This window comes from Ips typographus, linkage group LG9 (genome assembly GCF_016097725.1).
Source record: "Ips typographus isolate SLU linkage group LG9, UJ_Ityp_2.0, whole genome shotgun sequence".
NCBI lineage: Eukaryota > Metazoa > Arthropoda > Insecta > Coleoptera > Curculionidae > Ips > Ips typographus.
Window position 1 is genome coordinate 6,334,993 of NC_138430.1, and position 9,650 is coordinate 6,344,642.

At 35.6% G+C, this 9,650-nt stretch overlaps 2 protein-coding genes across 6 annotated transcripts in view; one reads left to right on the forward strand and one right to left on the reverse strand.

Moving 5' to 3' along the window:
* The window catches only part of NFAT (nuclear factor of activated T cells 3), a 31,781-nt gene extending 22,831 nt beyond the window's left edge, over nucleotides 1–8,950 (forward strand). For 4 of the 5 annotated variants that reach the window (XM_081986725.1, XM_081986726.1, XM_081986728.1 and 1 more), the window contains 2 exons: nucleotides 633–774; nucleotides 6,621–8,950. In XM_081986725.1, coding sequence (XP_081842851.1) covers nucleotides 633–774; nucleotides 6,621–8,164 — 1,686 coding nt within the window. In that variant the 3' untranslated portion in view covers nucleotides 8,165–8,950. The remainder of the gene's footprint in view (nucleotides 1–632; nucleotides 775–6,620) is intronic. The other variant, XM_081986727.1, reaches the window with a different exon arrangement.
* LOC145733760 (uncharacterized) lies at nucleotides 8,946–9,643 on the reverse strand. Its single transcript, XM_081986742.1, has 2 exons — nucleotides 9,317–9,643; nucleotides 8,946–9,264 (listed from the first exon to the last, which is right to left on the reverse strand). Exons 1-2 carry the CDS (start codon nucleotides 9,491–9,493, stop codon nucleotides 9,022–9,024), a joined length of 420 nt encoding a protein of 139 aa, XP_081842868.1. The 5' UTR covers nucleotides 9,494–9,643; the 3' UTR covers nucleotides 8,946–9,021.
* Between the last annotated feature and the right edge of the window lie 7 nt (nucleotides 9,644–9,650).

Sequence of the window (9,650 nt, forward strand, 5' to 3'; positions counted from 1 at the left end):
ACATAAATAAGGCGTAACCTTAAAAGTGACTTGTATCAGTGCGCCAAAACAAATGTTACGCCATTCAACAGTTGTTTATGTGACCACCTCAACAGGAATCTTGATTAAAGTCTTGTGGCGAACTGTCAAATAATGTCACAATCGTTTTGGCGCACAGACACAAACCTTTACAAAGTTTATTGTCATCTTTGTGTAAAGCATTAATAGTTCTCAGTCTCTTTACAAAAAAATCAGTCATAGACAGCTTGTGGAGACTTTATTTTTGCAGATAAAACTGTTAATACAAAAGTTATAAGGCTTCTCATAAATCACAAAAAAATGTTATTGAAGAAAATAATAAATTTGGTTATTTAGAGGAGAAGTCCTATAACTTTTGTATTAAGAGTTTTTTCCTATCTGCAAAAATAAAGTTTTCACAAACTGTCTAAATATACGGACCAATCCTGTATAGGTATAATTCCAATTTACTTTCTTATAGATTCAGAGTGAAACATCTTTTTAGCTAACTTTATGAAATTACCTTTAAACATTCAATCTTTGAGAATGAATTTTTCCATACCTGTATATTATTCTACCCTCATTTTTTACCCTTCAATTAGTACAGGATTTAACATGTCTTGTTTTTGTTTCAGACACATTTTGTGTGCGTTGTACCGCCTTACCGCACGCCTAGCATAACCGAACCAGTTCCGGTTAGGTTATGCGTGGTATCGAGCGGTAAAACTAGTGAATATCATCAGTTTGTATATACGCCCGTTAATGGGACTGTCAGCGGTAAGCATATAAAATGTATTATTGCAACAAGTTTTCCGGAGGACGGCTTAATAAGTGGTTTCGATCGTTTTTCGTCTCCAAAATTTGATTTACGTCCGATCGGTACCCGTCGGTGCGATATGCTATTTATTGGTTCGAACCGCCACAACCGTACACAGTATGCAGAGGTCAGTGGTCAGGGCTTGTGGTGCGAAAAAATTGCATGCAATTTGTTGTTAATTTTGTTCGAACAGTCACGATAAGCATGCAGCTATTACTGACTTCTGTGTACTTTCTGTGGGCCAAACAATCATACGTCGCGGAGCCGTCAAAGTTCGAAGTTTGTGGTTTTGGAGTTGGAGCAAACCTTTCTTTGTAGGCATCGCGGTGTTTTGGTCATTTTAAGCAGTCTAGAAATCCAAATTTTCCGGATGATTACTCAGTACTGGTACAAGGTTATTACGTCAAATCGCATTAAGTGCGTGTACAATAAATAACAATTTTAAAAGCACGCATATCAATCCAAGGTACCGTCAATAGAAAATTTACTCTACTACACTTGATTGGATTGTTTGACAATATTTAATTGATATTTTGTCTGTAAGAGACAAGACGGTTGAGACAACAACAAAATATTAAGTAATCCTCAATAGCATGATCACTAACCGTATGAGTGGCGATAAGCAGCCAGTTCAAGTTGTTTTGTTTATTTATTAACAACAAAAACAGCTAATTTAAAAATTGAACTAATTTTCCAAAAGTGTATTCCTTGAACTGGTTGCTTATCAAGGGCGAAGGTACAAAATCGTTTCAACTGCTAACTAAACCAGCTAAGAAACTTTTACTGATCAGCTAAGAGGAGCGATTTTGTACCTTTTTCATTTTACTTTTCTACGTAATTTTAAGGCGGCAAACTGTGTACTAGGTATGGGTTTAGAATGAATATATACCTGAGAATATTTAAACGCAAGGTATAGAAAGAATTGATGTATGTGCGAGAAATTCGGTGGAAGGTAGGAAAATGTCTGATTGCTGTAGTGCACGGTTTGCCCCCACACGTCTCTAGGCTACTTTATCGGGTTTTCTTAGTTGTTGTTTTTTTCTTTTTGTTTTTCAACGTAAAGAAGAAAGAAGACATGCTAAAGAAGAGCTTTTTGTTAACAGTTAAAACTGTAAACAGTTTGTTAATATAAAGTGTATGTAATGAAAATATCCTGGGATAACGTAGCCTTTAAAGTTTTTAAGTGGCTTTCAAGCAGAACATTTTCAACTTGCATTTTTTGTGTTTTATTTAGGAAAGAAAATCTCCACCCAACGATATTTTAATGATTGTTATTTTTCTTATACTTTTTTTTTGTTGTGTAATATTTTAAATAAAATATGTATTATACATTATTTTATTGAAATGTACTTATCTTCTTTGAAATGTATTTATTTTGGAAAACTTTTGAAATGTAATTATTTAATGACTTGTTTTGTATATTTTACTAAATTATTGTTCTCCCTATGTACATTTTTCTCAAAGCAACGTACTTTTTTTATATTTAGCTCTTTTGCCACTGTATGTTGTACTGTAAAATTTTTTGACAGATTTACAATACCAACCATTGTTACTAACATTTTGGAAGAAGGTTTTTCTCATTTTTGTTATTTCGTAGTTTAGAAAAATGTGAAGAATGACCTTTACGTTACAAAGGGAGAAAAGTGCAACTTTTTCTTGGAGAGTTTCAAAGTTTGAGGGTGCTAAAGGCAGTTTACTCCAGAATGTTATGTTTTATGAAAAAAGCAGCAGTTAAATACTGTGACAATAATGTTGGAAAAGTAATAACAGTACCTGGATGAAAACGGAGATGTTGATACCAAGGACATATTTGTCAATTTGTTAAAAATTGTAGGAGACCCACTCCCTAGGGAATAAAAGTGATATTTTCATCCCTAAAATGAGAGAGAAAAGTTTTCATTTCTATGGGAGTCATTGAAAAAAAATCTAGACAAAACGGAGATTTGCCTATAAAATGATTTGTCAGTCCTTTTAAATAAACTTTTTATATTTTTGTAATCAATTCAGCTTCAAAGTTTTTACAAAGCGACAAAACAGCTAATTCATCAGAGTAATGTTTTTAAAACCCGCCAACTTTAAAGTGGTTGGCTATCAAACTAAATTAGGTGATCTGATTTACAACGATAATTCTGGAAGAATTTAAAGAGATCTTCACCACTAAGTAACTTGTTGGCAACAATGTAACTTTCTAAGTCTAGTTCAAACCTGTGGCATTCCCGAAACCATTTCCTTTAACGTTTAGCTTAAAGTAGAAATGTAACCTGTAGATCAACAGCAAAACTCGTTCCTAGGCGTCTGAAAAACTAGACTGCCCTGGCCTAGGCTTACCATATATTTGAGGTAAATAGGTTAGTAGCGGTTTCAATATGGGTCAAATCCATGCAGTAAAAAATTGTATTCGGTTTAATTATTGATAAGTATTTTTTAAAGTACACACTTTTTGGGCTCAGTACCGCATGGCTTAATATGTAAATCATTATCGGTTAATTTGAATGCATCGATAGTTGACGGTCATTAGAAAAACCTCCTTCCATAGTTTTTTTTGTCGTAAATTGTTATTTCTGTCAGAATATTTTGCATTAACCCCTCATTAAAGGGGCTCGAGCAATACTTGCTCCAGCCCCCCTAATTTCTTATCATTGTGCTATTTAATAGTGTATGAGATTTTTTATGATTGAACACATTTTTTATTATCAATTTTATTATTGACAAACTCAATTCCGTTTGCTTTTTTTCACTTTGTCTCATACAGCATACAGGCTATGTATCCGCAATGGGGCTGCCTGTCAACGTCTACTCTCAGCCTGTGGTGCCTAAGATGCGTCGATGCGTTCGTCATTCAGGTTCTAGTTTTACGGGTACTTAAAAATAAAATACACACACACATCATCATATTACACTCACAATACACTGCAGTACACATCACACTCGAAACATATCCACACCAGGTGTAAACTTCGCCTTGTTTATAGAAACTTGTCCTTTTTTTAGAGTCGATCATATTTCATCTGTATGAACTTGCGCTAAATAGGTTTAGGTTTAGGTAGGGGTTTGCAAGAATACTTTATATTATCGGCTTGACGCATTTGTATTTGTGGCTTTAACTTGCTTGAATAAAGCATTCTTGCAAATTATTTCATATTTGTAAAACTAGGGGGTGTGGAGGTAGGCTTATCATCACCACTTCCAGACCCTCAAGCACATTAGCATCCTGAATGAGTGAGGTTTTGACTTGCAATTTTTTCTCAGTGTTTTTATTATTTCATTTCAAATGAGTTAAAAATTGCAGGACGAAAATAAGTTAAAGTTCGCAAGTTTCTATAAAGGGAGCTGGATTGATTTAACATCCTTCATTTTTTTTTCTTAGATTAGTCGAGGTGATTTTACCACCCCCACTCCAAAACAAGGTAAAATTACCTCCAAGTCAAATTTACTTTTTTTTAAAGGAAACAAAATGCATTAATAGTACAAAGTAGATTTGACTTCTTGAGCATATCAAGCTTTCCTAACTGCCGTCCTAAACGAGTAATAATAAGTGCGATAACCTTTTAAAGTCCTTGATATCTCAAGTCATTATCAGCATTCCACATTCCATACACAAAAACACATTAACACTAAATCAACAAGCGAAACCTATAATTACCAACACACTTAATTTAAATTGTTATTTTTATAAATTATTTTTGCAAATTTGGTTGTAAGTTTCCCCCGCCCCTCAACTTTTTCCAACCTCCACCAGCGATTTTTTTACTGTGCAGCGCTATCACTTTTCAGGGCCATCTTTGTTAGATGCAGGGCGATCTCGGAGGGACAATTTAACAAAAATCAAAAACTTGTTTTTTACAGGCAGACGTCTCGACGATTACCCTGTATACGACCCTTAATGTTCACGCATAGAGCGATTGCGATGATTATTGTGTGAATGCCCGTTAGGGTTAGTTCGAAATCCATCATTTCCTAATCCGAAACGAAAAAAAAAAACAAATCCCAGAAGAATCCTCTCTACGAAATTAACGGTCGAAACGTGGTTGGTTTTAATTGCGATGTGCTATGCTTCAGTAATTTGCGAACCGACATTATACTTTTTTGGGTTAATTAGTTTAAATATTAATTCACTTTGAATCTCTCAAATTTGTTATACATGTAAACTCACTAATTAGGGAGGTCACAAAACTTGGTAATTGAGATCTCCAGTTATAAGAAAAACTCTGTTCAATGACTGTTGCGTCACATCCCTTATCTCCTTAGTGGCTTAAAAATTTTGGAAAAATTCCAGATTTTTCTACAAGTGTCTTAAACCTTCCCATAACTGTTTTAAATTGCCAAAGGCCTCTAGGACCATTTTAAAAAGTGCCAGAGACCTCTACAAGTGTTTTAAAACTTTCCAGAGTTGTTTTAATCTGACCTTAGGATTATTTTGAAAATTCCATAGACTTCTGAATGTCACTGACAACCTTCTAAAGAATGTTAGAACCCTCTACAAGTGTCTTAAACTTTTTCATAAATGTTTTAAATTTCCAGAGGCCCCTAAAATCAGTTTGAAAATTCCATAGACTTCTAAATGTCACTAACAACCTTCTAAAGAATGTTGGAACCCTCTACAAGTGTCTTAAACTTTTTCATAAATGTTTTAAATTTCCAGAGGCCCCTAAAATCAGTTTGAAAATTCCATAGACTTCTAAATGTTACTGACAACCTTCTAAAAAGTACCAGAGTCCTCTACAAGTGTTCTAAACCTTGTAATTGTTGGTATATAAACATAATGATTGGTTGGGTACTGTATAGTAGCCCCTGCCTTAACTTATAACTTAAAACTATAATCATTTTGACAATCAAACCACATTTAATCACCGACATACGTTGTTGGCTGGTGATTGTGACCCAACAGAGACTATAACAGATTAAAATAATAGTTCTACAATCACAAGAAAATAGTTTCGCTTCGCAAGCTTGTTTTACTAAACTTTTTAACTTTACCACGTATTACATTTAGCCTGTTCGCTATCTAGAGGGATTGTTTAGTCACCGTTAGCAATTCCCTAATAATTAATTTTAAGGCACGATATAATACACAATTTTTCACTGAAATGGAAGAAAAGCACATCTAACCACGGGAATTTTATACAACAAACATCATTACACACACACACGCCCTTTAATATAGGTATTTGTGTACTAACCCGGCACAATTTAACAGCTTTCACCCTTTGTAATCAAGACATAGTGCTAAACGTGCATTATGGCTTATTATTTCAGTGTATTAATCGGGTTGTAAAAGTATAGTTAGTCTCCCAAATACAACTTCAGCTTTACACTAGATATTGGTTCCACTAAAAAGCTTAAGTCAACTAACCTGTTAGTTTATTAGGTTCGTTCCGGTATTTTTTTTTTGTCATTGATATATGCATCATAGGTAGAGAGGTTTCTTGTCTTTATAGTTTTGTCCAAAAAATTAGCCAACTATATTTATGCATTCATATTTATACTAGTCATATGTCCTAAAACTCCTATAATTGTAGGGTAATTTACGTGTGAACACTGTGTAAAAGGAATGAGTCTAGATTGGTACAATTTGCGTCGGTTGAATGATTGGGGCGTCAATATTGTGGGTCACGTCTATCAAGCCATGGCAGCAATTAGATTATTAATGTATTTTTATGTCCATTTATTGAGTAAAAAATGATGAAGTAAAAAATGCTTGGCTTGAGTGGCAAGTCCTCCCCTTTGCAGTGGCAAGCTGGCGGCATTAGTTAAGTATTAGAAGAGTCTCGATGAAAGGATCTAATATGTATTTCGTATTTTGCAGTGCATACGGATGTCCATGCCCAACATGCCCAAACGTTTAAAGGGGCATTATGGAACTCCGCGTTTCATAAACGCCAGCAAGATTTGGACATGATGCCGCCACCGGACTCAAATCTAGTGCCTCTGGCCACTAGACGTTCGTCAGTTAGTTTGCCATCGACGAGCGATTCTCATTCACCGCCTTTGCATCCAATGAAACAAGAATACATCGACGAAAACAGCCAAGGATCCATGTCAGATTCAATGGACCGATATAGACCAGTATCCGAAAGTTCTTTGGATGTCAATCACGACTCTAACATGTCAATGATTAACGATAATTCAGTGGACATGATGCATCAAGATTCCATGATGAGTCACCTAAGCGAAAACGCTAATGAAGGCAGTGTGGAAATGGTACGACGCAACTCTATAAGCGACAACGCTGTTACGAATGACGACAGCACTCGACCTATACCAGCTGATAAAGTTATGGATTTGAGAATGAAGTTTAACATGCAAGACTACGTCACTACAGCGTCATCCATGGTTGCTACGCTCAAAAGCTTCGGAATTGAACACACTAATGGTCCCTTGCCGCCACAAAGCGCCCAAAGTGTTGAAAGCTACCTAACCAGGATAGAAAGCAAGTCTCCAATTAAAATCGGCGAAGAAAGTAAATCAATTCCTAATCTGCTTGCCCATCAAGAAGCCCAATCGGTTTATTTAACCTCTCAGCAATCATACCTGCCCGAAAGTCATAGCACAATAGCAAAATCTGAAGCCGCAGCCATTGCCGAGCAAATTGTCACTGGAACTACTACAGCCAACAACACAAACACCACATTGACCACATCTTTAGAAGGCAGCATATCGACACCAATTAACGCGGCAAAACTGAACGAACTTCTAAACACCACCTTAGAATCTCATATTGGCGCTGCCAAATTATCATCAGACGCTCCACTCCTGGGGCCTCCTGTAATAAACACGAGAATGTCGTCACCACTTTTGGGCCAACCAACCGCTCATTCCCCAGTCTCGCTAACACCAGAAGCCATCATGAACACTCAATTATCGCCGAGTATTATGTGCCACCCTGCAGGATCAGTTCAGCCGGAATCTCTATCAACAATGTGCCACGTGACTACCACCAACGAACCGTTATTGTCCTCAACAATTTCAAGTGGGGCTCTGTTACCTACGACTGTTACCGCCCCAGATTCAGCCGGTCTGTTGTGTTCCGATCCTGAAAAAGCTGTCCTACTCGAAGCCGCCGCTGATTTATTTAACACTCACAAGAAGATTTCTGAATTGACCACCACAGCACCGGATATAATGTCTATAGCATCGTCTTCGACAAACACCGCCCCGTTAGGGATGGAAACAAACTTTATGTCTTACGGTGACATGATGAGTAAACAAACAATGATCAGAGACGATCCGATTGATAAAAAACACGAAGACCGAATGATTCCCAGATCATTTCCATCCCTCACTGAAAACGAACTAATCAACTTAATCAACCCCAGCTGTTTCGACCAAGGTAACAATTATCACCATTAAAGTAGTTAACACGCATGACTGCCACTAAACCAATATTGATCCTTTTAAATAAAACTTCTTGGGAGAAGTTGTGTATGTTGTTGCACCTTGAAATTGCTCAGCGCTTGTTGTATTTTAGGGTAGAGTGTATACTATAATTGTACAAGTGTCTAACCATATACATAAAATTATATAGAAAGTATTTTATTGTGTAGGTCAAGTGTAACCTCCTCTGTAAATTGTTGTGTGTGTTAGCATTTAAGAAGTAGGAAGCATGCATGTAATTGATTACCTGACTTAGTACTTTAGTAGTACTTTACTTGGAATTCTATTTATTTTCAGTGTAAAAGGTGGGGGCTTAATCTTCTGTCCGTACTTATCGATGTCAGTGGCCTTTTCGAATTTACAGTGCAGCTTTACTCATTCACACTGTATTTTTAATCGATGCTCAGATGAATATTTGTATATTTTTGTACCTACCAGAACCAAGGATGACTAAACTGCACTATATTTTATAATATTATATAATGTCCATCCTTCTCAAAATATTTTACGACACATGTCCAAAGTTGTTATGTTTGTTTTAATTTTTCTTTTGATAAAATTTCTTGTTTTCCATGAAAGCATCTAATTTTGTGCAGTAGACACAAATTTAAATTTTGTTATTTACGATTAGATACGTGTTATTATATGAAAGATGTTTCATAGAGATATGTTATATAAAGTAAATGGACCCTAAAATTATTTTATTGTAACTATATTAAATGTTATAACTGTTATTGTTTAAGAATACAAGAATAAATAAAATCGAAATGTTTTATTTACCCAAATTGCAAAGAAACTAAAATTTCAATACAGATTCAAATCTAATAGAGCAACTAGCCTTTGATTAATTGTTCTTTAATATGGTCACCCACAGACTTATTTTTCTTCACTTCTAATGTATTTTTCCACAACCACATGCGACAATCTTTTTTCCACCGAAACGCTATATCGTTTATACTGTAACTTGTCCCTTTGTATACTAGCGCATTCCTGCTAACCAGAATAGTGTCATTATTGTATAAATCTCTAGTTTCTATACCGTCCGTGAACCTGATTTCTTGATCGTTACCTATCGCCTAGGAAAACAGTTTTAAACATCTTAAAGCGTGTACTTTAGCATTTAACAACCTTTTCCATAAATTTACCGTTAGTTGATTTGACTTCTTCCATATTCCCGCTAAAAGATTTGGCGTCTCGCAAGGTTAAACCCGCCAAACTTGGTGGTGTTAAATGGGTCACAGAAGCCGACCGTTTTAGTATTGGTCGGCGAGGATTTGTAATTTGTATTAGATTTTCTGAAGTCATTTTTTTGACATTGTCAACCTCAATTACATATGCCTATCATGTAATCACTGAATACTGGTGTCACGGTAATTGAATAAAAAAAACAATATTAAAGCCAATTGAGACTTGGACTGGATGTCTTTGGAGACATGGACTTGATTGAATTGAAAATTAGGGG